This window comes from Pristiophorus japonicus, chromosome 3, assembly GCF_044704955.1.
Source record: "Pristiophorus japonicus isolate sPriJap1 chromosome 3, sPriJap1.hap1, whole genome shotgun sequence".
Taxonomy (NCBI): Eukaryota; Metazoa; Chordata; class Chondrichthyes; family Pristiophoridae; genus Pristiophorus; species Pristiophorus japonicus.
The window spans coordinates 140,000,424-140,028,126 of record NC_091979.1 but is presented as its reverse complement, the minus strand read 5'-3'; the positions used below and the strand labels follow the sequence as shown (position 1 = coordinate 140,028,126).

The following is a 27,703-nucleotide window of genomic DNA, read 5'->3' as shown; positions in this document are numbered from 1 at the left end:
TGACACTTGTGTGGGATCTGTAAGAAGATAGAATAAGTTGGAACTCAGTAGCAAGGTTTTAATCTAAAAGAGCTTTGTGGGGCTAAATGGCTTTTCCTGTTCCTGAAATTTATTTTATTCCTATACACATACCTGTACTAGCTAAAATAGGAAAACACTTAACTTTTAACTGGAATGATACAATACAATGACTGTTAGTTACTTAAATTTCCTTAACTCAATCTAGTGGGATATGTTCAGCCATGAACTCATTGAATGGCGGTGCAGGCTCGAAGGGCCGAATGGCCTACTCCTGCACCTATTTTCTATGTTTCTGTGTCTTCACACAACCAAATGTGTTCAGGATAATTAAGTCTTCATGCAGCCCAGCTAGTGGTCTTTAAAACAGGAGACTGGCCCTGAAATTGGGGCAAAACATACTATTGCTTAATGCGGTATCTCAAATTGTAATATTCCTATTTTACCGAGGCATTAATAAATTTAACATAAATCAGTTAATTTAACATAAATCACTGCTAAAATATCAGAGAGAGGAATTTCAAATGGATGTGTTAAGCTAGTATTTGAGGATCAGTATACTGCAAGTATAAAACTATGCATTTTATATGCGAAGCAATCCATTTGTAAGATAAAGGTGACCTAAAGCATATTACTGTATCAATATTAGCATATTGATGCTATTTATAAATTGATAGAAGTAGAATGTGCTACAAAGATAAACCCAGAATTGTGTTCTTTCTTCCTTTCGTCCTTGGCCATGTTAAAAGATGAGGGCCAAGAGTTTCCTCCTTGAGCGCAATTGGCTACCTGGGCACCAATTGTGCTCGAAATTGCGCTAGTTTTGAGAATTTTTTTCTCAAATTTCCCCTCAAACTCCTTTCCATATCACCAAATGTAAAATCTGTCATGAACCAGCATAAGTGAGCAACGTTTTAGAACATAATTTAAAAATAAATTATTTTGCTTTAAAAAATATTCCTTGATATATTTAGGAGTGGTAACCTAGTGCAGCTTTATTAATACAGCTGGATATAGATTTACCACAAAAAATAAGCAATTTTAACTAGAGTAGCTAGGCCACTACCTGTGGGTATCCTGATATCAAATAACTGAACATGACTTCGAAAAACAATACAGAACCATTTACTAGTTACATTGCTGTACAGTAGTCAGTTATTTAGCAAATTAAAAAAATATATTTAAAAGCTTTTAAAATGTACCTATTAGTGTCCTTGAGCCTAAAAAAAGCTTAATTTTAAGAGCCTCCTCGACGGCCCGCAAATGGGCGCAATTAGCGGAATTTCACCATGAGGCGTGGCCAGTTTTGTGGGTGGGGCTTGCCTCTAGTGCAATGCTTTTTAACCAACGCAAAAGATCACGGAAACTCAATTTGCAGTGAAAGTAATTTGCGCATAAAATTTATGCAAAGCTTTGCGCTGGTTTAGCAAATTGCACTGAAAAGAACAAGGAACCTAGTGGAAACTTCTACCTAAGTTATTTAAATATTATCAAATTGTGCTGTATTTTATTATTAGGGAGATTCATCTTTTTAATTTTGGATTGATTTCCATAGGGCCCTCAAGGTCCCCGTGGTGATAAAGGAGAAAATGGAGTTCAAGGTGAACGAGGTCAGAAGGGTCATCGTGGATTTACTGGTTTACAGGGTCTTCCTGGTCCTCCTGTAAGTAACTGAACACCTAATAATTGTTACTTTCCTCTCATTTCAAAGGAGGTTCTACTGTCTTTACACTAAACTATATTTTACTTCATAATATTTTTCTTGCATTATAACTGTGTTCTTGATAAATATAGAAGGCCATGATTTTCTACTTCTATTCGTACCAGCCCACTATAATTAATGGACAGAAAATGGCAGCGCATTAATGGCAGAAATGGAAAGTTTTGGCCAGAATGTCTTCTACTATTCAAAGAATTAGACAAATCTAATTTTATTATCTCTTACTAGGGTCCATCTGGTCAGCAAGGTGGTTCTGGAATTCCCGGGCCATTTGGTCCTAGAGTAAGTATATTTCAATGTGTACAACTTCAATAGAACAAGCGGAATTCATGAATAATTATCTTGCAACTTTCTTTAAACCATGGCCCAGAATTTCCTCATAGATATTGTGCCACAGCAGGTGTAAGAGCGGCGCAGCACCGTTTTTTTCCTGTGGAAATTCGTGTGTACGTGACTTACGCTGTAAATTGCTCTGTGTGAACTTGCTTGAGAATTTGCACCTCACCTCCAAGTTACATCTACTGAAACCCTACTTAGTTCAATAACTAGCTTTGCTCGTATGCAAATTTCCTGCATTTAAGCCACTTCTGATCTGCATAAATGTACGCCCAAATATGTAGGCACAGCATGTCCTCATCGAACCAAAAATTGGTGTAACAGGACTTTCAGTCTTGGAATAGGCCCCAAAATGTTATCTCTGAAGTTTAATAGTAAGTTTCTTGGTGATTTAAAAAAAATTCTCACTTGTACCTTCAAGATATTTTTTTATATCTTTGAATGCTTTATTATGGCATCACAATCTGTAACATTAAAGAAAGAAAAGTATTACGTTTGCATTTTCTAAAATGAGCACTAGTATCTTAAGAGAAGTAACGGCAGGGATTGTGGATGCATAATTTACCAAAATTCCCTGGATTCTGGGGAGGTCCCAGCAGATTGGAAAACTGCAAATGTAATGCCCCTATTTAAAAAAAGGAGGCAGACAAAAAGCAGGAAACTATCGACCAGTTAGCCTAACATCTGTGGTTGGGAAAATGTTGGAGTCCATTATTAAAGAAGCAGTAGCAGGACGTTGGGAAAAGCAAAATGCGGTCAGGCAGAGTCAGCATGGATTTATGAAGGGGAAGTCATGTTTGACAAATTTGCTGGAATTCTTTGAGGATGTAATGAACAGGGTGGATAAAGGGGAACCAGTGGATGTGGTGTATTTGGGCTTCCAGAAGGCATTTGACAAGGTGCCACATAAAAGGTTACTGCACAAGATAAAAGTTCACGGGATTGGGGGTAATATATTAGCATGGATAGAGGATTGGCTAACTAACAGAAAACAGAGAGTCAGGATAAATGGTTCATTCTCTGTTTGGCAACCAGTAACTAGTGGGGTGCCGCAGGGATCACTGCTGGGACTCCAACTATTTACAATCTATATTAACGACTTGGAAGAAGGGACTAAGTGTAACGTAACCAAGTTTGCTGCCGATACAAAGATGGGAGGAAAAGCAATGTGTGAGGAGGACACAAAAAATCTGCAAAAGGACATAGACAGGCTAAGAGAGTGGGCAAGCATTTGGCAGATGGAGTATAATGTTGGAAAGTGTGAGGTCGTGCACTTTGGCAGAAAAAAAATCAAAGAGCAAGTTATTATTTAAATGGAGAAAGATTGCAAAGTCCTGCAGTACAGCGGGACCTGGGGATACTTGTGCATGAAACACAAAAGGATAGTATGCAGGTACAGCAAGTGATCAGGAAGGCCAATGGAATCATGGCCTTTATTGCAAAGGGGATGAAGTATAAAGCAGGGACATCTTGCTACAGTTATACAGGGTATTGGTGAGGCTACGCCTGGAATATTGCGTGCAGTTTTGGTTTCCATATTTACGAAAGGATATACTTGCTTTGGAGGAAGTTCAGAGAAGGTTCACTAGGTTGATTCCAGAGATGAGGGGGTTGACTTAAGAGGAAAGGTTGAGTAGTTTGGGCCTCTACTTATTGGAGTTCAGGTGAACTTATCGAAACGTATAAGATTATGAGGGGGCTTGACAAAGTGAATGCGGAGAGGATGTTTCCACTGATAGAGGAGTCTAGAACTAGAGGGCATAATCTTAAAATAAGGGGCTGCCCATTTAAAACTGAAATAAGGAGAAATTTCTTCTCACAGAGGGTTGTAATTCTGTGGAATTTGCTGCCTCAGAGAGTTGTGGAAGCTGGGACATTGAATAAATTTAAGACAGAAATAGACAGTTTCTTAAACGATAAGGGGAATAGGGGTTATGGGGAGCTAGCAGGGAAGTGGACCTGAGTCCATGATCGGATCAGCCATGATCATATTGAATAGCGGAGCAGGCTCGAGGGGCCGTATGGCCTACTCCTGCTCCTATTTCTTATGTTCTTATATTCTTATATTCTTATGTGCATACCTGATGGTTGGATGGCTTCAAATTTAAAGAAGGAAGCTGACATACATGTTTCTTCAAGCCCTAATAGTTACGCTTTTTCTGTACTTATTTTACGCTGTGTTTATGTTCCAGCGTGTGCAGTTGGAATCTTTAGGAAATTGTGACGCAAGATGGATTTAGGAAATTTCAGGCTATAGTTTTTGGCAAACTATTTTTAATAAAGTCCATATGTATCCTATAAAACTCCTGTTTCTAAACTTTGTAAAAAGCTAGTACTGATGATGACAAAAATCACTCATGAATTAATCAATGTAACCGTCATAATTAAATAACATATGATGACCCTTTGATGAAGGGTCATCGATCTGAAATGTTAACTCTGTTTTCTCTCCACAGATGCTGCCTGACCTGAGAATTCCAGCATTTTCTGTTTTTATTTCAGATTCTACTATCCATAGTATTTTGCTTTTGTAACATAACATGACATATGGTTTTGCTGTAATGCATACATTTCCCACAGCCACTATTGTCTGAGGAGGAATATACTTGCCTTGGAGGCGGTGCAACGGGGGTTCGCTAGATTGATCCCTGTGCTGAGAGGGCTGTCCTATCAGGAGAAATTGTGTGGAATGGGCCTATACTCTATGAAGTTTAGAAGAATGAGAGGTCGGTGATTGGAGCGTGGGCAGGTACAGCAGGAGCGGCGAGGTCGAGGCGAAGGAGCGATGAGAGATCATGGAGCGATGTGATTGGTGCTAGAAGAGGCGAGGGCCCAGGGGCAGCACAGGCCAGCCCACACTGCAATATGTGTGGGCACTAGGTCCATGCAGCAGAGCTGGTCTCCAGTCGTCTTGGTTAATCCTTGCCACTGGACCAAGACCGAGCTCTGTCAAGCCCGTGTGGTGGCTGGTGTGCAACGGTCACCACACGTTAAAAAAATCTACGCACAGGCATCTTCCACCCTTCAATATGCAGTTTTGGACCTGGAATATTCGGTCCTTCATTGAAACACCTGTGAACTCATTAAACTCATCCCTTTTTGGTGTGGAAGCAAGTCATCCTTGATCCGAGGGACTGCCTAAGAAGAAGACATTTTCAAACTGGGGTCCCTGGAACCTAATACTAGGCATTAAGTTTCTGTCCATATGTCATCAAATTTCTATATTTTTCAGTATTTGTTCTTTTGCTGTATACATAAAAATGCTTTCCATAATGGTCGTGCTATTTTCCTTTGGGTAGCTGATTAGTGTCTGTTGGAAGTTAGGATTAAAAGTTTACGGGAGTGAGTCACAGTTGTCCCCATACAGGAAAATTTACAAACCATTGGTGTCAGTGCAAGGAATTAGTTTATTGTGCTTAGAATGCTAAACGTAAATTTATAGTTGATGTCATACAAGACTTACAGTACAGGATAATTTTATTTCAATCTGCATATTTCAAAATATCTAGCGTTTAAGTTTCAAAATAATCCACAATTCAACAATATGTCGTATTCTTTCAGGGACCTCCTGGTCCAGTTGGTCCTCCCGGAAAAGTGGGCCACATTGGTTTCCCTGGGCCTATCGGGCCACCTGGTTCACGTGGAACTCTTGGAGAAACTGGCCCTGAGGTAAGTGCACACAATCTCAGTATATCAGGACTGCATCTCTCAATATAATTTCGCTAGTCCCTACTTTATATCCTTCTAAACTGTAAAGTGAATGATAACTGAAAAATAACAGCTACTTAAAGAAAGGTACGTGTAATTAGCATTAATCTATATAGTAATTGTAATGAACATAAATCACATTTTACAGTAAGCAGCAGCAGTTTGTCCAGATTTAGAGTTGTTTCCAATGAAAGTGAATGAGCAAATTGTGTTAATTCTGTCTGATCTATCTCTGAATATATGAAAGTAATCTTTCTCACCTTTGCATACAGATTTAAATCTTTCTGACAGACCGAGATGAAATTACTTTTCAGATTCAAATTGCTCTGATCCCGCTTGGTATATATATTAGACAACAAATTTTTAATTTTGAACATCCAACACTTAATTCAAGTTAGAATTTGGTTCACATATCAAGCTTGCGCAATGGTAATACTCTCTTCCTTGAATCAGAATGTTATGGGCACAAGCTCTCCTCCAGGACTTGAACACATAATCCATGCTACACTTCAGTGCAGTAATCAGAGTGCCCATTGTTGTAGGTAGCATTGTTTGGGTGAGATGTTAAACGGCCCTATCTACCTGTTCAGGTGGACCTAAAAGGCCCCACAGCACTATTTAAAGAAAAGCAGGGGAGTTCCTCTGGTGTGCTGGCTAACATTTATCCTTCATTGCTGTTTGTTGGACCTTTCTGTGTGCAACTTGGTTGCTGCTTTAGCCTAGGTATCAACAGTGACTATAGTTCAAAAGTTACTCATTGACCATTAAATACTTTAGGATGCTTTGAAGATACGAAAGGTGCTGTACAAATCCAAGTTCTTTAAAATAACACATTTGAAGTTAATGTAATCTCCATGTGTAAACTAAGTATATGTTAATCAAAAGTCCATAAATGGCTCTTAAATTTTCTATTCATAGGGTCCTCCTGGTGAAGAGGGACCACCTGGACTTCCTGGCCCTCCTGGTCCTCCTACCGCTGCCTATGAGGATATTGTGGGCCATTATGACATGGAATCAGATTCTATGGATATACTCAATGCCGATGAGACCTCCGATACTGTTCCAAAGGATTCAGGAGTGGACGCAACCCTGAAATCCCTAAGTAGCCAATTAGAAACCATGCGTAGCCCAGATGGTTCGAGAAAGAACCCAGCTCGAACATGCCAGGATCTTGTATTCTGTCACCCAGAAAAGAAAAGTGGTATGTATTTGGATGGGAGCCAATCTTTTCTGAAAGAATTTGGGCATGTTTTTCCCCAAACATCTAACATTTCTTTTCACAGAATGGAAAAATAAGGAACTGGTGTCTCAGAGTAATGGGATCGATTTTAACACCAAATGCATTTTAGGCTGGGCAAAAGGCAGTGTGAGTGGAAAATGGACTCATTGGCCTAAGATTCAGGCCTGGGATATTTGAAGTCCTGAGCCTCATTTGAATGCTACCAAACCATTTCCTGCGTGGAACGGAGGGGAAGAGGGCACCGAGTGGAGGCGGGCATGGAAATATCAGGCAACCATTGGGCTTGCAGCTAAGTGGCAGAAAGAGGGCTTTGGAAGGGTCTTGTGGGAGGGAAGGGAAGTCCGGGACAAGGGAGGCCACGGCTTTCCTTGTGCGACCCAAAGGAACACTCCTGCTTCTGAGCGACACAAAGGAAAGCCTTGCACTTACCTGAAGGGCTTCTTCTGTCTTCAGACCTACTTCAGCCTGGTAGGAAAGCCATGGTTTCTTCCCCGCTCAGGCCCCAGTTAAAACACAATTGGGATCCCAATGATGCAGTAGGGCCCGATTTGCATAAATTAATGAAGCCCCTGCCTCCTTTAGGTGGGTGCCTCATCCGCCTGCAGGTTAAAATTGGAAATTGTGTGAAAGCGTTGGGTTCCTGGCAGGTAAGTAATGTACTTGTTTCTAACTGCCCACGCGTCCATTTTTCATGAGGTGAGTAGGGCTAAAATCAACTGTATCTCTTACCTAGGAAGAGAGGAGCAGGAGTAAGCCATTCAGCCCTTCGAGCTTGTTCCACGAGCTAACAAGCTATTAAAATACCAAACTATTCCATAGATAGTTCTGAGCTAGATTTTGTTTATGAATTACTGTACCAGTAATATTGTGTTTTAGAACTTACAATGGTGGTGACAGCAGTAAAATTAAATGTTTCTGGCTCCCGTGATAGCAGTAGACTGTTCAGTATTATATAAAGTCTAACAAATATTAATATGAGTGTTCCAATCAATGTGAGAATGCTGTCAAAGGTATTTAGAGTGCAAACCGGTACAATTCATTGGTAAGACCACACTTGCAATAATACTCCTTTGAAATGCTATTGATTGACTGAAAGAGATTCAGAAAAGCATGCCATGATTCTGGAATCTGAAGTTTGAAGTTATGGCAAGAGGCTTATAAAATTGAACTTGTTTGCATTGGGGAATAGAATATTGAGTCTACATAGTTTGCCGTTGCTCAACAAGATTAACCATTGAGTAGCTGAATCTTACAGACTAAGGAAGTTCCCAGTTTATTCCCTGATCTGCGCTGAAAACTGGACATGTTCTCGGTCTTTAAAATGTTATGGGGCATTTCAAACTTAACAGGCATGGAGCCATTCTAAACATTAGTAAAATTTCCCATCTGCAAAGAATAGTAACGTTTTAGAAAAACATCCCATCAAAACTAATTAATATTGTGCAGATCAGTTATATTTAAAGGAGCCAGATGACTAGCTGGTTAAGCACAGGATTGTAGGTTCGTACAAGTACATTAGATTCTTTGACACTTTTATTAAAATGAACTATAATTACAAGTTATAGACACTGTATTCAGGAACATGCACGTCCTCAATCAGATGAGTGAAGAGATCCATGAGGTTTCAAAAGCTATTTTTACACTAAATTAATAAATTATCAACAAAATCTTATCCTTACCACCTGACACTCTCAGCTCAGACCTACATCCTGAAAATAAGGATGGATATTATTGTAGGTAATAAAATACTGAATAAAACAAGTTTCAGACCTGCTGGGACCATGGAAATGTCAGGTCAAAATGAAATAATGTAGATTATATTAGACTTAAATCCTCATGTTTCATGCATATATCTTCTTGGATTAGCCTGAAGATTTTTTCCTTGGGGGTTTTATCTGTCTTCCTTCAGGGGATTAACTCAGACAGGCAGAGTCTGTGGAAGGGCAAATTGAACATAGGCTGCTCAGGGGAGATGGCCTTATGAGACAAATGGGCTTTTCTTCTTCCAAGTTTTCTAATGTGATACCTGCACACATGTGAGAACAGGAAAGTATTAACTTCTTGCATGTTAAAATATAGGTGATTACCTTTAAGTACTTGAATATCTGAATGCGAATTTACTTTACAGGGGAGTACTGGATTGATCCTAACCAGGGTTGTGTTGAGGACGCTATTAAAATATACTGCAATATGGACACTGGTGAGACCTGCATTCATGCTGACCCATCTGAAATACCACGCAAAACCTGGTGGAGCAAAAGGAATGCTGATGATGATAGACACTTATGGTTTGGTGACTCTATGAATGGTGGATTACAAGTAAGTAAGATAACACTGTACAGTGTTTGCAAATATAAGAAGTTGGCTTTTCATTGTGCAAAAAATATATTTTCCAGCTTCATTCATTTGTAGTTAGGATCGAGAAAGGTTTTGAAAACACATTGAAATTGTCCTGGATCATTGTTGAAAGATTCTGGTACATTGAAGTTGGATGCAGTTTTCATATTCCTGAACAACAACAAAACAAAAATCATATTACATGTAATTAATAAATAAGACAAAGCAACAGTTATATAATAATTAAAGTACACATAAGGGGCCCACGTTTGCCCCCACGCTTAGAACGGCGTACCTCCATGAGGTGCGCTGACTTTTTAGAACAAAAACCATGCCTAAAAGTTACCGTGGTATTCTCCCTGCAGCCGGAACAATGCAGGCCCTTGGCGTAGCGCAGCAGAGGGAATGGAGGGCAGAGCCAGGTGCCGGTACTGAAAACAGTGCCGGGACCTCTGCACATGTGCGCTAGAGTGTGCGCGCATGCGCAGTAGCTCCTTGCCCCTGAATCTCTGCAGGCTGTGTGGGAGTGGCCCATAGCCCTGGCCAAATGGGCTCCCCACCATTTGATCAATACTGCTGTGGCTGTCCACAAGCATTTGGAGAGGAACAGGAAGGATAAAGATGCCAAGTTCCATTTGATTCTTATTAAGAGCAGAATCCACAGGCTGGCACGTTATTACAAGTCCAAGAGGGTACTTCCACCTAACTGGAAGTATGAATCATCCACAGCTTCAGCACTTGTAGTCTAAGAAGTTTCTTCATTGGTTTATTGGGTCAAAAAGAAATAAAATGCTCCCTCTTCCCCCCCCCTCCCCTCACTCCTACCCCCTCACCCCCTCTCTCCCCCCCTCTCCCACCCCCACTGATTTATACAGACCTGACTTACAACAGAGATATTTAAATGATAGCTACAAATCAGTCAGTGTGAATCTGCAAGGGACAGTCATAGCTGTCCGTCAATTGGATTTGCTCCTGTTTCATTGCTCAGCTGTACCCTCGCTTAGCTTCTAGAAGAAGAAGTTAACTTTGCAGGTCAAGCACTGAAATGCAATTCTGTGGAAGGGATAATTGCCGTCAATCAAAGTCTATATATGGCAGCTTTTGAGTGACAACAGGCCCTTTCACACAAACCATTCTTGGCGTTTGACCCAGAAGCTGACTTTGTGCTCCACCTCACTAAGCTGCAAGGCGGCTTTCATTATCAGTAGGGTTTTGGACCATTTCCAGACACACAGGTGACTGATTGCCTTACACTATGTGAGACGCTACATCTCTCCTGCTGCTGACTGCGAGCCTCCCGCCCCTAGTCCTGCCGAAGGGCTTTATCAGTGCGTGCTCCAGTCGGCAAGGTAGGACTTTTTATTTCTTATTACTTGATTTATTTTTCATTTATTATTCTTTATTAATTATGATGGTTTCTATGCTTCTTTATTGTTAAACGTGAAGTGTTTAGTGCTTTGGAGAATCCTCTAACTTCCCTCCCCACCCCCACCCCAGCCCCCCGCCCCCCCCCCCCCCATCTCCGGCTACCTGCGTGATCTCTTAATTCACCACAGAGTTTTTCAGAACGTACAAAAGTGGCCACTTACTATGGCCTAAGTTAGTTTGGAGTAAGTTTTAGCTGGCTAAACTTGCTTAAATGGCCAAAACAGGCGTAAGTGGCTGGTAACACCCGCTTTTGAAAAAGAAAACTGAACCAAAAATAAACCTAACTAACTTACTTACACTGGAGCAACTTAAATGGGGAGAATTGCGATTTTTAAGTTACTCCAAAAAATTCTAGTTGCTCCAAAAAAACTGGAGCAACTCCTGAGGAAATTTGGGCCCCTTCAGGAGGGGTTGAATGTAACAAGCAAAGCCAGACATTGCAGAATGGATGATTTAAAACTTTTTCAGAGTCCATTGATAAGCCAGATTAATGCAAGCTATCATTCATCAATTGGAAACAAATTCCAGAATAAAATAAAGGTAATATTTGTGGGTTATGCCTTACACACTCATGAAGGAACAGCGTCAATGGTGAAATATCCTTTACTTAGATTTCCACTTCTCCGGTCATTTGGTTTATCTCTTTTATTGCAACATAAGTCTCATTTGCTACATCTTTAACACTTATGATACATCAGTTTATTTTTACATATTTTAATATGTAATATTGTTCTACAAAATTGAGTTGCGGAATGTGAATCTACATTGATTGAGGAATAGAAATTTGTTGTTTTACTGAAAGTCTACAGAAGTTCCTCTAAATGTAATATTTCTTAGCAAGCAAGCAACATTTGAGTGCATCAGAATTTAACAACATAAAACATTTTATTCAGTAGTTAAAAGGATGATATTTGTTTATGTTGGACAAGCTGCTTTTTAAAACACGTAATAGCATAAAAATAATACCATAGGATACTCGTCTATAAACCTTCAACAGGCTGTCAGAAAGCCCTAATTTGTTGCAAGCATCAACCCATTTAATATAAATAAGGTGACTTGTTTGCTAAAACAGTGGGAAGAGGAAGTTCAGATGAATGCGTGAAGCGTTTGCCTGCTGGCATCCCACAGTATGATTTCAGAGTCATTGCAAATAGCCAGATAGAAAATCTTTTCCATTGCTAAGCTTGGGATAAGCAAAATAATTAAAAAATAATACTCTTTTTTTGGAATATTTGGAATGAATCCTATTTGTTGCATAATTCTTTAAAAAATCACATTCTTCCAGTGTCATCTTTCAGCCAGCAGATGGTGATATTGGATTATGTAAGATTTGTGGCGTTGCTTTATGCAGTACAACAGCGTCCTCTACTGATTACAAATCATTACTACAAGATTAGATAAAACCGTGTGACGGTTTTCATAGAATCATAGAAGTTTACAGCATTGAAGGAGGCCATTTTGGCCCTATCGTGTCCATGCCGGCCAACAAGCAGCTATCCAGTCTAATCCCACTTTCCAGCTCTAGGTCCATAACCCTGCAGATTACGGCACTTCAGGTGCACTCCATGTCATTTTTAAATGTGGTGAGGGTTTCTGCCTCTACCACCCTTTCAGGCAGTCAGTTCCAGACCTTCACAACCATCTCCATAAAGAAATTTATCCTCAAATCCCCTCTAAATCTTCAAAGGGTTTTGCCCCTTAAGTACTAAGATATATTCCATTTGGAGAGACACTAACTAATAAAGTCAAAATCTGATGCCGGTTTTAATCAAAAGTTATAATGATTCACAACCATAGTTGCCTAAATACAATAACTTTGATCAATACTCAGCTAGAGCAGTGATTCTTAGACTGGGGCCCGTGGAGACTTTCCAGGAGGTCTGTGGCCGGAGGTAATTTCAAGTCTGCCCCTCTTTATAAAGCCAACAAAGATCCAGTTCTTGCGAATTATTCACAATGGCTGGACCCGCCTCCTCACAGAGGCCCTGAGCTCTCACTCACTTTGTAACAAGCGCTCCCAGCCGCTCGAGCCGATTCCTCTTCCTGGTGCTGTCCCATCCTCCCGACATGTCGTCAGAGCGCCTGCGAGGCCCTTCAAATATGTGCCTGAACATGTTCACACAAACAGGTACAATCCCACAGTGCAGCTGCTGCAGAACAGGCCAATGGGACAGTATGATGGTGATTCATGATTCCAGCAGCATCGCAGCATGTGCACGGGTGCTCGAGCCCTCATTCACCTTGCCAACTTGCTGACGGCTTTAAACATTGGCCAGAATTAGTGGCCAGAATTGGTCAAATGTCACACGAAGGATGGATAGACCCTGCAGGGAGAAGCAGGCACACCCATCTCACTGATACCTGTAAGTAAATACTTGTCATCTTAAAAGCATTATTAAAACACTCTTTACATGCAGCACTTTCCTATCATCAGTGTTATATAGTATTATTAATTTAGATGGGAGTCTGTGATTACTAATCCATTTGAAAAGGGATCCTTCAACACAAAAACATTTGAGAACCACTGAGATAGGCTACTGGACCAAGCATTACATGCAAGCAAGTGGAGGAAAATTAATAATGCCTAGTTGAATGATTCTGACTGTATTCAGCAGAATGTAAGTTTTCTACTCACAATTCTAACAGCACTTTGTCTCACCTTGACCAATCTGCAGATTCTTGAACAAAAATGGTTGTTTCTAATGTCTGCAGAGTCTATTTTATATTGTAAAACTGCCTTGAATCATTTGTTAAAATTATTTTTGTTCGACAGTTCAGTTATGGTGACAAGAAACATTCCCCAAATACAGTCACAATCCAGACAACATTCCTCCGTCTTCTGTCAAAAGAAGCTTCCCAAAATATTACCTATCATTGTAAAAATAGCATTGCTTACATGGATGACCAGACTGGCAACCTTAAGAAAGCACTGATTCTTAAGAGCGCCAATGACATTGAGATCAAAGCAGAAGGAAATAACAGATTTAAATACACTGTCCTGGAAGATGGCTGCACTGTAAGTACTAACAGTTGACTTATTTCAGTTACAAGGAAATGTAGTGCTACCTAATGCTTCCTCTTTATGTTGCTGTCCTTTCAAAATTATTACAGGTTGAACCTCGCTTATCCGGAATCCTCGGGACCTGGCCTGTTCTGGATAAGGGATTTTTCCGGATGAGGGGTGGTCAGGTTAAATTGGATGGTACAGGTACTGAGCAAGGGGATATCTGGGCTGGCTGGCTTGGGGCTGGGAGTGTAGCAGAGAGATGAGAGATCATGGGGTGTGGGGGGGGGGTGGTGGGCGCGATGGATCACAGGGTCAGGCAAGTGAGTTGGCAGCGAGGAAGGACTTCAATTTGTTCATATTGGAGTTCTGCGCATGCGCCACCCAGTGGCCGAGAATGGTTCTGGACGAGGGGTAGTTCTGGATAAGGGAGTTTTGGATAAAGGAGGTTCAACCTGTCATAGCAACAAGTTACTGATACCTTAGCTCTACACTGACAATAAATAACAAAAGATTTATTTGCAATGGGTATACAGTATGACTGTCCAATAAAATGTGCTATTTTACTAGATTCTCCTGGGATTTGTTGTTTACCTACATGAGAACGATAAGATCCTATTGGAAGACTGGATCGCAGAATTAATGCTGCCACCATAAGATTTAGTATTTACATAAGAATGGTTTAAACGGTTAATTGCTTTGCTCTCTGTGGAAGTAAACTCTGAAGAGCAACTTATTATAACTGTGACAATCCTCTGTAAAATATAAAAGAAATATGCTACTGCTGCAGTGCTCCAGCTGTGGGTTGTTATACCTGGAATTCCCGCAGAGAGTTCTCCTGATTATCTGCTGTGACTTTGACGGAAGATTAGTGGAAATCCCTGAGGCACTTAATTTGGTTTATGTTCGATCAAAACTGAACGATGTGTAAAAATCTAAAATAGCTGCACAGAGGCCAGAATAACACCCTTGCTATATTCAGCAACATATAAGTTTTGTTCATCCTTACTTCCTGCTGAGGAGCTATTTTTTGCTAGTTTTTTCCCCTCTGCTCCTCCTCTGATAAAAGTGCTATCTCTATGTTTTGGCGGCATTCCATCACCATCTGATACCTAGCCAAGATGGCTAATCTTCATGTGTGAACCTAAACAGTGAGTGCCTGTAGACTATTTGACCATGGGGTACATCCTAGCCACACATACACCTCCAGCAGGGTTCCCAGAATAGCAATTTGGAGTGGGAACCTTGCCCAATTTTCCCTCTCCTTAAGCCACAGGTGATGAGGCCAGTTGTATCATGTACCCTGCTACTCCACCTGCAGTCAGATACCTCAACTTGACCTGACCTACAGGGATTGACCTGAAGATATGTTCCTTATGCCTTGGATATGCATTGCTTCAACCAGCTGAATATTTGGGTGAACTAGCAGAAGAATTTAGTAATATTGTACACATGCAATCTATTTAGACAAGAAAAATATATAAATTTGATTAACATATACCTTATTTACTTTAAATTTTTGTGTATTGTACTTTAATCTATGAAAAAGTATTTCCAGTATAATGCATAGTTTAACTTACAGGTGTCAGTTTGGCTCAGTGGTAGCGCCTTTAGCTCTAAGTCAGAAGGCCGTGGGTTCAAGCCTCACTCCAGAATTTGAGCACATAATCGAGGCTGACACTCCGGTACCACTTTGAGGGATTATTGACAGTGTGATCATTGGGATGAAACCAACAACCAAAATCGCCTTTGCCTGTTCAGACGGACATAAAAGATCACATTGCGTGCGTCAAAACAGAGTGAGAAGTTATGCTGGTGTCTTGGCCAACTGTCCTCCCTCAATAACCATATACAGATTAACTGGTCATTCAACTCATTGGTTTGTGAGACCTTGCTATGCACAAATTGGCTGCTGCGTTTCTGTACAAAACTCTCCAATTCAAAGATTGTAAAGCTCTTTTGGAACATGCTGCGGGTATAGAAGCATAGAAACATAGAAAATAGGTGCAGGAGCAGGCCATTCAGCCCTTCTAGCCTGCACCGCCATTCAATGAGTTCATGGCTGAACATGAAACTTCAGTACCCCCTTCCTGCTTTCTCGCCATACCCCTTGATCCCCCGAGTAGTAAGGACTTCATCTAACTCCCTTTTGAATATATTTAGTGAATTGGCCTCAACTACTTTCTGTGGTAGAGAATTCCACAGGTTCACTACTCTCTGGGTGAAGAAGTTTCTCCTCCTCTCGGTCCTAAATGGCTTACCCCTTATCCTTAGACTGTGACCCCTGGTTCTGGACTTCCCCAACATTGGGAACATTCTTCCTGCATCCAACCTGTCCAAACCCGTCAGAATTTTAAACGTTTCTATGAGGTCCCATCTCACTCTTCTGAACTCCAGTGAATACAAGCCCAGTTGATCCAGTCTTTCTTGATAGGTCAGTCCCACCATCCTGGGAATCAGTCCGGTGAATCTTCGCTGCACTCCCTCAATAGCAAGAATGTTCTTCCTCAAGTTAGGAGACCAAAACTGTACACAATACTCCAGGTGTGGCCTCACCAAGGCCCTGTACAACTGTAGCAACACCTCCCTGCCCCTGTACTCAAATCCCCTCGCTATGAAGGCCAACATGCCATTTGCTTTCTTAACCGCCTGCTGTACCTGCATGCCAACCTTCAATGACTGATGTACCATGACACCCAGGTCTCATTGCACCTTCCCTTTTCCTAATCTGTCACCATTCAGATAATAGTCTGTCTCTCTGTTTTTACCACCAAATTGGATAACCTCATTTATCCACATTATACTTCATCTGCCACGCATTTGCCCACTCACCTAACCTATCCAAGTCACTCTGCAGCCTCATAGCATCCTCCTCGCAGCTCACACTGCCACCCAACTTAGTGTCATCCGCAAATTTGGAGATACTACATTTAATCCCCTCGTCTAACTCATTAATGTACAATGTAAACAGCTGGGGCCCCAGCACAGAACCTTGCGGTACCCCACTAGTCACTGCCTGCCATTCTGAAAAGTACCCATTTACTCCTACTCTTTGCTTCCTGTCTGACAACCAGTTCTCAATCCACATCAGCACACTACCCCCAATCCCATGTGTTTTAACTTTGCACATTAATCTCCTGTGTGGGACCTTGTCGAAAGCCTTCTGAAAGTCCAAATATACCACATCAACTGGTTCTCCTTTGTCCACTCTACTGGAAACATCCTCAAAAAATTCCAGAAGATTTGTCAAGCATGATCTCCCTTTCACAAATCCATGCTGACTTGGACCTATCATGTCACCATTTTCCAAATGCGCTGCTATGACATCCTTAATAATTGATTCCATCATTTTACCCACTACTGAGGTCAGGCTGACCGGTCTATAATTCCCTGCTTTCTCTCTCCCTCCTTTTTTAAAAAGTGGAGTTACATTGGCTACCCTCCACTCAATAGGAACCGATCCAGAGTCAATGGAATGTTGGAAAATGACTGTCAATGCATCCGCTATTTCCAAGGCCACCTCCTTAAGTACTCTGGGATGCAGTCCATCAGGCCCTGGGGATTTATCGGCCTTCAATCCCATCAATTTCCCCAACACAATTTCCTGACTAATAAAGATTTCCCTCAGTTCTTCCTCCTTACTAGACCCTCTGACCCCTTTTATATCCGGAAGGTTGTTTGTGTCCTCCTTAGTGAATACTAAACCAAAGTACTTGTTCAATTGGTCTGCCATTTCTTTGTTCCCCGTTATGACTTCCCCTGATTCTGACTGCAGGGGACCTACGTTTGTCTTTACTAACCTTTTTCTCTTTACATACCTATAGAAACTTTTGCAATCCGCCTTAATGTTCCCTGCAAGCTTCTTCTCGTACTCCATTTTCCCTGCCCTAATCAAACCCTTTGTCCTCCTCTGCTGAGTTCTAAATTTCTCCCAGTCCCCAGGTTCGCTGCTTTTTTCTGGCCAATTTGTATGCCACTTCCTTGGCTTTAATACTATCCCTGATTTCCCTAGATAGCCACGGTTGAGCCACCTTCCCTTTTTTATTTTTACGCCAGACAGGAATGTACAATTGTTGTAATTCATCCATGCGGTCTCTAAATGTCTGCCATTGCCCATCCACAGTCAACCCCTTAAGTATCATTCGCCAATCTATCTTAGCCAATTCACGCCTCATACCTTCAAAGTTACCCTTCTTTAAGTTCTGGACCATGGTCTCTGAATTAACTGTTTCATTCTCCATCCTAATGCAGAATTCCACCATATTATGGTCACTCTTCACCAAGGAGCCTCGCACAATGAGATTGTTAATTAATCCTCTCTCATTACACAATACCCAGTCTAAGATGGCCTCCCCCCTAGTTGGTTCCTCGACATATTGGTCTAGAAAACCATCCCTTATGCACTTCAGGAAATCCTACTCTACCGTATTGCTTCCAGTTTGGCTAGCCCAATCTATGTGCATATTAAAGTCACCCATTATAACTGCTGCACCTTTATTGCATGCACTCCTAATTTCCTGTTTGATGCCCTCCCCAACATCACTACTACTGTTTCCAGGTCTGTACACAACTCCCACTAACGTTTTTGCCCTTTAGTGTTCTGCAGCTCTACCCATATAGATTCCACATCATCCAAGCTAATGTCTTTCCTAACTATTGCATTAATCTCCTCTTTAACCAGCAATGCTACCCCACCTCCTTTTCCTTTTATTCTATCCTTCCTGAATGTTGAATACCCCTGGATGTTGAGTTCCCAGCCCTGATCATCCTGGAGCCATGTATGAAAGGTGCTATATAGATACAAGTTATTGATACAAGTTATGATGATGATTTATGATTTCCCATTTCCTCTAAATGCTGGTAATGAAAAGACTACATAATAGAGACATGTAATACATTCTGTGAGAGTGCAGTATTGGTAAATCAGCTGGTTACCATTCTCTGTGTAGAGAAACCTTTGCTGAAGTGCATGGAAACCAAGTCCTATCATTCCACTGACTTCTCTTTGAAAGTTAGGGGAGTGTATGGGTTCTGTATGATTCTATCAATGCTCATTGAGATTCCGGGATCTCGAAAGATAAGATACTTGATTAAAAACCTTCAGTCAAAATATTGAATAAACATGATTGCGTAAAGTGCATTCATGTGATAATTATAAGGATTACAGTAGATATCTCAACGGAGTACTAATGACAGATCTGAAAACTCTTTCGACTACAAATCTCTTAATAACATCTATAATTTGAATGAAGGGTGGTGACCATGTAGCAATGTAACCCGTGATGAAATTAACATTTCTGTAATAGATAATTGCCAATGCCTTGGCATGTTACAATAGATTTTATAATATTCCTTCTTGTGTGTGTGTTTTCTCTGCAGAAACATACTGGTAGTTGGGGCAAGACAGTCTTTGAATATCGAACGCAGAACACAGCACGCCTGCCCCTTGTGGATATTGCGCCCATGGATATTGGTGCTCCCGATCAGGAATTTGGCATTGAAATTGGCCCAGTTTGCTTCTTGTAAAAAAAAAAAGGACTTGGAGACTTTGAAGACATTCCTGGACTCTTGAAATAATGGCTGATCTAATCAGCACTGTATATATAAGTACTTAGAATTTCCAGCCCGTCACAACAATTATTTATTGTTCATATGAACCCTGTTGGTAAAATTAAGATGTGATTAAAAACTGTGGCAGATTCCGGGCAGTTTTTAGTACAGTAATAACCATTGGCTCTTATGTAACAGGAATGGAAACAGTAAGATTTTCACTCTATAAAATCTAAAAAAAGATATAAAATATAGTTTAAAAAATGTTCACTTCTGAGAATGTTCCATGTAATAGTTGTTGGGGGTGGTTTTGTGCGCTGACGGGAAGCCTGGCTTAGAGTTAGGGCTACTGCTTTGTATCCCGGGTCCTCTGACTCACACTTCCTGCCAGCACTGCTCCCTGCTGGGAGTCTGGAATCAGTCCTCCTAATGTTCATTCGAATGTGCTCCAATATCAAGCTTTCCCACCACATTTACAAAAGATGTAGTTTAAAATTTCCCTGAGTTTAAGCTACCTCATCTCTGTCAGAAGCTAGGATACGTTAATGCTTGTCTTACTCATTTGTTCTCCACGGTGCTATATTTCCAGGGCTTCCTTCTGTGTTTGTTTACAGAACCAGGAGACAGAGTAAAGAAATGATGGTGCTAGTTATAATGATCCCATTTCCTGTAAGCTTTTGATGAAGTAGCAGTCGGCCCACAACATTAATGCCATGTTGATATTCATTTTAATATTACTGTCGTGTCAACATTCTTGAGTATGAATGGTGTTCCTTATCTCTCAAATCAATTAGTAATAGAAAAGTCTGCATGTCTTGAAAGTTAACGCATGTAGGCAAGTCCATTTTGCAATGTCTCTTTCTCTGTCTCTTCAACAATGTTCTTTAATTCTCCAATAAAAAGGACCATTTTACAAGGAAACCAGAAATAAATTTTGGTGAATTAATTGTTTTTGCCCCCGCCAATAATGATTGTAAACTCATAAACAAGGTAACTGAGTGATCATGACATTAACAAAGTGTCTCTCACTCCAACCTGCTTCACCACTTTTAAGCAGTAATGGTAGTCATTATTATAATGAGCCCATTAGATGATGCACCTTTATTAAAGGACATGCAGGTCTCAAATTTACTTCAAAATGCAGTGGAAGCATTCAACATTCAGTGAAGGGAAATTAAAATATAATTTATAAAAAGTTTGTATTTACATCAATAATTTTAAACTTTACAAATTATATTCAACTACCAAATTTATTATCTTTGTTATGACTGATATAGTGAACAAAGTTATTGTATTTGCATGATTATTTCTTTAAAGTTTGTGGTTCAGGTCCTTTATTTTTGTACTTTGCCCTTCAATTCAATTGCATGATCAATTGGTCGATTCAGATCGCAGAACACTTGTAGTTGGCCATTTTTTTGATCATTTATTTTGTAAGGTTGCAGTTCTTCATTAATTCTATTTACTTTTCATTTCTCAACACTTTTTGCATGCTATTTGTTTTACATCGCAGTAACTTTTGCCTTCCTTTGGTACACTTTTAAATAGCATTGAGTTGATTTAAGGCTATCTCAACATATAATATAACACAAATGCTTTTGTAACATGTTATTTGAAAAGGTTTTTGTGCTAAATTACAAGACGGAATGGGAATTTATATTTCCAGATGGCTTGGAGTTATATCCACATGTTTCTCTTTATTCTAAGGCACAAAGATCACTCCAATTGGAGACTTGTATAGCACTTTGCCTGTCATGCTTTTGAGAGAGAGCCTCGATGTTTTTAACATGCTGTAAGACCTATTTAATTATCTGAGCTTTAATGAAACCGCTCTTATGTAACAGTTAAAATGAATAGGAAAATTAAATGTTGAAGCAATTTTATAGTGTTTAAGCTTTTCTTGTGTTTACTAATGCAGATATTAGTAAACACTCAACAGAACAAAGGTTTGACTGTAATTTGCCGTAACTAAGGAAACCTGGCTTAAATGGGCTTATTTGTTCGAGTGTTAATTTAGGTTTAACTGGACAAACATTATTGCACTTGATACACCCCACAAAGACTGAATGTCAGTTCCTTAAGAAAGAAAAACTTGCATTTATGTAATGTCTTATCACATCTCTCAGAAATGTCTTCACATACAATTTGAAGTGCAGTGATTGTTGTTATGTAAGCAATAATGACTACTGTTTCTGTTCCCTGTTTATAGTGGTATACATAAATATCATGAAAGGATGAGCCAATTGCCTGTAGTCTATTCCTTTAATATGAGCTGAGATTTAGGCCTCGAATGGGCAGGAAGGGATCGGTGGGAGAGCTGATTAAAATATCGAGATCGGGCAACCTGACCCCATTCCAATCCGTTTAAATTTTTACAAACCAAATCAGTCCATCGACAAGCATCCCATCGAGCAGGCAGAGGCCTTATTAACATTAAAAAGTCATGAGCCAATGACATATTTGGCGCCATGATTTAAACATTTGGAAAAGCAAAATTCAGTCAGGCAGAGTCAGCATGAATTTATGAAGGGGAAGTCATGTTTGAAAAATTTGCTGGAGTTCTTTGAGGATGTAGCGAACAGGGTGGATAAAGAGGAACCATTGGATGTGGTGTATTTGGACTTCCAGAAGACATTTGACAAGGTGCCACATAAAAGATTACTGCACAAGATAAAAGTTCACGGGGTTGGGGGTAATATATTAGCATGGATAGAGGATTGGCTAACTAACAGAAAACAGAGAGCCAGGATAAATGTTTCATTCTCTGTTTGGCAACCAATAACTAGTAGGGTGCCGCAGGGATCAGTGCTGGGACTCCAACCATTTATATAAACGATTTGGAAGAAGGGATTGAGTGTAACGTAGCCAAGTTTGCTAATGATACAAAGATGGGAGGAAAAGCAATGTGTGAGGAGGACACAAAAAATCTGCAAAAGATATAGACAGGCTAAGTGAGTGGGCAAAAATTTGGCAGATGGAGTATAATGTTGGAAAGTGTGAGGTCATGCACTTTGGCAGAAAAAAATCAAAGAGTAAGTTATTATTTAAATGGAGAAAGATTGCAAAGTGCCGCAGTACAGCGGAACCTGGGGGTACTTGTGCATGAAACACAAAAGGTTAGTGTGCAGGTACAGCAAGTGATCAGGAAGGCCAATGGTATCTTGATCTTTATTGCAAAGGGAATGGAGTATAAAAGCAGGGAAGTCTTACTACAGCTATATAAGGTATTGGTGAGGCCACACCTGGAATACTGCATGCAGATTTGGTTTCCATATTTACGAAGGATATACTTGCTTTGGAGGCAGTTCAGAGAAGGTTCACTAGGTTGATTCTGGAGATGAGGGGGTTGACTTATGAGGAAAGGTTGAGTAGGTTGGGCCTCTGCTCATTGGAATTCAGAAGATTATGAGGGGGCTTGACAAGGTGAATGCAGAGAGGATGTTTCCACTGATGGGGGAGACCAGAACTAGAGGGCTGATCTTAGAATAAGGGGCCGCCCATTTAAAACTGAGATGAGGAGACATTTCTTCTATCAGAGGGTTGTTAATCTGTGGAATTCATTGCCGCAGAGAGCTGTGGAAGCTGGGACATTGAATAAATTTAAGACAGTAATAGACAGTTTCTTAAACAATAAGGGAATAATGGGTTATGGGGAGCTGGCGGGGAAGTGGAACTGAGTCCGTGATCAGATCAGCCATGATCTTATTAAATGGCGGACCAGGCTCGAGGGGCCGTATGGCCTACTCCTGCTCCTATTTCTTTTGTTCTTATAACTGTAGGTCATAGGGAGGTCAGCGCTGTTGGCTGCCCAGCAGTAGATCTGAGGCTCGAGGTGCCGACGGCCTAAGGTTAATATAAGATTCTCTCCTTTCGGCACTACTTGTAGCCCAGGAGGAAAAGGAGTGTTGCTCCCAAACCTGACAAGGAAGCCTTCGCCCCAACTCCCCTGTTTCCAGCCCCGATTGCGACAAGGGTTATTGGCTCTACACCTGGTTGATGACACCCCTCCGCAACCCCAGCATTCGTGGCCCGCAATCATGCAATGAAATGCATATGCCATGAGGAATGTCATCAAGCACACCATTGGGATGCTAAAGCAATGGTTCCGCTGCCTTGAATGACGGGAGGAGTCTTCCAATATTCGCCGGAGCAGGTACCACATTACGTCATGGCCTGCTGCATCCCCCACAACTTAGTCATCATGAGGACCCAGCCCTTGCCACCATGGGTTCCACCCCCACCTCAGAGGAGGAGGAAGAGGAAAAAGGAATGGAGGCAGCAGCCTGCCAATCCGCGTTCCGGACTCTCTGTCCGTGGGCGCATCATCAGACTCGGGCTCCCCTGACATAAACTCCAGATCCCCATAGCTGAACAGTTCCCCACCTAACCATCCCTCTGTCACACACCATCATAGTGTCCACTTGACCACAGTCCTAAAAGGAAAGACAACACAAAACAAACATTCCAAACAAAATTTATCAATAAATCAATCAATCAAATGGTGCACATCAAAGTCAACTAATCACCCCTGTGCAATAAAACCAGAAAATGCTGGTAATGCTCAGCAAGTCAGGCAGCATCTGAGGAGAGTGAAACAGAGTTAATGAACCCTTGTGCATTCCCTTCGTGCCTGTCGCATGTTCCTTTGCCTGTTCTAGTGCTCTTGCGAAGAGCTACCCCAGTGGCAGCAGCATGGCTGGTGGAAGGCTGCTGACTTTCAGTGGGCGAGACTGGCCTTGGAAGACGAGCCCAAGAAGCTCTGCACCTAGAAGGTCCAAGAAGCTCTGCGCCTAGAGGGCCCAGCAGTGGACAGCTCCTCCTCGACTTTGGTGTCAGCTGGCTGGCTGCCAGGCCACAGCAAGGGTAGTGGCGGAGTGGCAGTGGTGGGAGGACGAATGCTGTCATCCTGATAGAGGACAGCAAGATTGTGCTCCACGGAGTCACTGCCATTCTCTTGGGCCGGCACCTCAACAATCCTAGTAATCTGCTGGAGGACAGATTGCTGGACTGCTGTGAAACCAAGCAAGCCCCTTTCAACACTGATAAACTCAGCCATGATGGCAACAACCTGTGCTTGCATGGCAGGAAGCTGAGCCTGCATGAGATCAGTCTGAGCTTGCATGGCAGAAGCTTGCATTGCAGATGATACTAACATCGGCTGTGTGGTTGATAAAGAAAAGAAAGCTGTAGACTGCAGGAAGATATCAATGAACTGGTCAGGTGGGCAAAACAGTGGCAAAAGGAATTCAACCCAGGGAAGTGTGAGGTAATGCATTTGGGAAGAGCTAACAAGGCAAGGGAATACACAATATTAGGATACTGAGAAGTTAGAGGATCAAAGGGACCTTGGAGTGCATGTCCACAGATCCCTGAAGGTATCAGGCCAAGTAGATAAGGTGGTTAAGAAGGCATATGGAAGGCATATGGAATACTTGCCTTTATTAGCCGAGGGATATAATACAAGAGTAGGGAGATTATGCTTGAATTGCTTAAAATACTCGAGAAGAGGGTTGGCGCGATGACGCAGCCCTGCTTGACCCCGGTCCGGTCGTGGATTGGGTCTGTGATGGATCCATTGGTCAGGATCACACTTGTATGTCGTCGTGGAGCAGGTGGAGGATGGTGACAAACTTTTGGGGGCAGCCGAAACGGAGGAGGATGCTCCATAGTCCCTCATGGTTGACAGTGTCAAAGACCTTTGTAAGGTCAAAGAAGGCCATGTACAAGGGTTGATGCTGTTCCCTACATTTGTCTTGCAGCTGTTGTGCCATAAAGATGGGGCTAGACTTTCCACTTATTTTGCATGCATAACACCCACTTAACGTCCATTTTAATGCTGAAATGACGTATTACACCCAGATAGCGGCCATTTAGCCACAAAATGGAAACTGACGTCCATTTTTCAGACACTTATCGCCGAGCATTACTTTCCCCATGTGCATAACGCCGGGAAAAAGTATTACCACCCGCCCACTTTTTTTGGGCGGAATCATCAGAATAGGCGAAATCAACGCCCATAATATCGCCCAGCGTCAGTTTCTGCACATAATTAACGCCGAAATTCAATAATACCGACCGCCCACTTTTTTTGTTGTAAAAGTTACATTTGCCAAAACTAACGCCCAGGAGATCGCCCAGCGTCACTTTCACCACCTCGTTGTCATCCTGATAGAGGACAGCAGGATAGTGCTCCATGGAGCCACTGCCATTCTCTCAGGCCGGCACCTCAACAATTGCGAGCCCACAATATCGCTCACCCAAAACACCGCTCAGAAAAAGTGGAACTGTTCTGAACGAATCACAGCGGTGCGGGTGCCATTTTTAAAATCGCAGGTCGCTTCATTCAAAAGGTTGCTTCAACTTTGGGGGAGTTTGGATTGACTCTGGCTTTCTTCTCAGGTGAAGTGACCATCTCAACTGACATATTTTCTGGCACTGGACTATTGGGGGTTTACTGTAGGTGCAATTTAGTGAGAAAATTATTGCTTCTGATCAATCGCTATTATACTTTCATTGCAAGCCAGCCATTTCTCAGTCTGCATCGATTAATACGCAGATACTGCAGAGTGCAAATGGCTCAATGTCTGAGGCACATCATTATGCGCCCAGTTTAAGACGTGCAAGAACGAGGAGGAGTTCCAGACCATACACACCCCGCACTTACAGGGAAAAGAGGTCTTACCTCGATATGTCCGAGAAAACCTGCCTTTGGAGACTGCGCTTCCACAAGGTGTTGATCAATGAAATATGTGAGCTTATCAGGCCACATATGCAGCCTGCCATCAAGACATCAGTGTCGGTGGAGGTCAAGGTCATCGTGGCACTGTCTTTCTACGCTTCCGGTTCCTTTCGGGCCTCCGTGGTCGAGATTCCCCCTCTGTCTCACCATGTCACCTGTCGCTGTATTAGACAGGTCACGGAGGCCCTGTACGCATGAAGGATGGACTTTATCAGCTTCCCCATGACCATGGAGGCTCAGACTGACAGAGCTGGAGCATTCTACCGCATTGCTAAGTTCCCCAAAGTGCAGGGAGCAATACAGTGTACTCATATTGTCATGCGGGCACAGTTAATTCAGAGACTAGGGTCCTGAACTTGGGGAAAGGTAACTTCGATGGTACGAGACGTGACTTGGCTAGAATTGACTGGCGAGTGATACTTAAAGGGTTGACGGTGGATAGGCAATGGCAAACATTTAAAGATCACATGGATGAACTTCAACAATTGTACATCCTTGCCTGGGCTAAAAATAAAACGGGGAAGGTGGTTCAACTGTGACTAACAAGGGAACTTAAGGAGTGTGTTAAATCCAAGGAAGAGGCATATAAATTGGCCAGAAAAAGCAGCAAACCTGAGGAATGTGAGAATTTTGTAATACAGCAGAAGAGGACAGAGGGTTTAATTAGGAGGGGGAAAATAGAGAATGAGAGGAAGCTTGCTGGGAACATAAAAATTGACTGCAAAAGATATGTGAAGAGAAAAAGATTAGTGAAAACAAACATAGGTCCCTTGCAGCCAGATTCAGGTGAATTGATAATGGGGAACAAAGAAATGGCAGACCAGTTAAGGAAGACACAAATAACTTCCGGAAATACTAGGGGACCAAGGGTCTAGTGAGAGGGAGGAATTGAAGGATATCCTTATAAAGCGGGAAATTGTGTTAGGGAAATTGATGGGATTGAAGGTCAATAAATCCCCAGGACCTGATAGTCTGCATCACAGAGTACTTAAGGAAGTGGCCTTAGAAATAGTGGATGCATTGGTGATCATTTTCCAACAGTCTGCCGACTGTGGATCAGTTCCAATGGACTGGAGGGTAGCTAATGTAACATCACTGTTTAAAAAAGGAGGGAGAGAGAAACGGGAAATTATATACCGGTTAGCCTGACATCAGTAGTGGGGAAAATGTTGGAATCAATTATTAAAGATGAAATAGCAACGCATTTGGAAAGCAGTGACAGAATCGGTCCAAGTCAGCATGCATTTATGAAAGGGAATTTTTTGAGGATATAACTAGTAGGAGTGGACAAGGGAGAACCAGTGGATGTGGTGTATTTGGACTTTCAAAAGGCATTTGACAATGATTGGTGTGCAAAATCAAAGCACATGGTATTGGAGGTAATGTACTGACGTGGATAGAGAACTGGTTGGCAGACAGGAAGCAGACAGTCGGGATAAATGGGTCCTTTTCAGAATGGCAGGCAGTGACTAGTGGAGTACCGCAGGGCTCAGTGCTGGGACCCCAGCTCTTTACAATATATATTAATGATTTAGATGAAGGAATTGAGTGTAATATCTCCAAGTTTGCAGATGACACTAAGCTGGATGGCAGTGTGAGCTGTGAGGAAGACGCTAAAAGGCT

General features: G+C 41.6%; 1 protein-coding gene across 4 annotated transcripts in view; it reads left to right on the top strand.

The window, feature by feature from the left end:
• LOC139259907 (collagen alpha-2(V) chain-like) overlaps window positions 1-21,579 on the top strand; it is a 516,763-nt gene extending 495,184 nt beyond the window's left edge. For all 4 annotated transcript variants that reach the window (XM_070875841.1, XM_070875843.1, XM_070875842.1 and 1 more), the window contains 7 exons: window positions 1,574-1,681; window positions 1,967-2,020; window positions 5,636-5,743; window positions 6,701-6,983; window positions 9,151-9,341; window positions 13,561-13,803; window positions 19,171-21,579. In XM_070875841.1, coding sequence (XP_070731942.1) covers window positions 1,574-1,681; window positions 1,967-2,020; window positions 5,636-5,743; window positions 6,701-6,983; window positions 9,151-9,341; window positions 13,561-13,803; window positions 19,171-19,317 — 1,134 coding nt within the window. In that variant the 3' untranslated portion in view covers window positions 19,318-21,579. The remainder of the gene's footprint in view (window positions 1-1,573; window positions 1,682-1,966; window positions 2,021-5,635; window positions 5,744-6,700; window positions 6,984-9,150; window positions 9,342-13,560; window positions 13,804-19,170) is intronic.
• The last annotated feature ends 6,124 nt before the right edge of the window (window positions 21,580-27,703 follow it).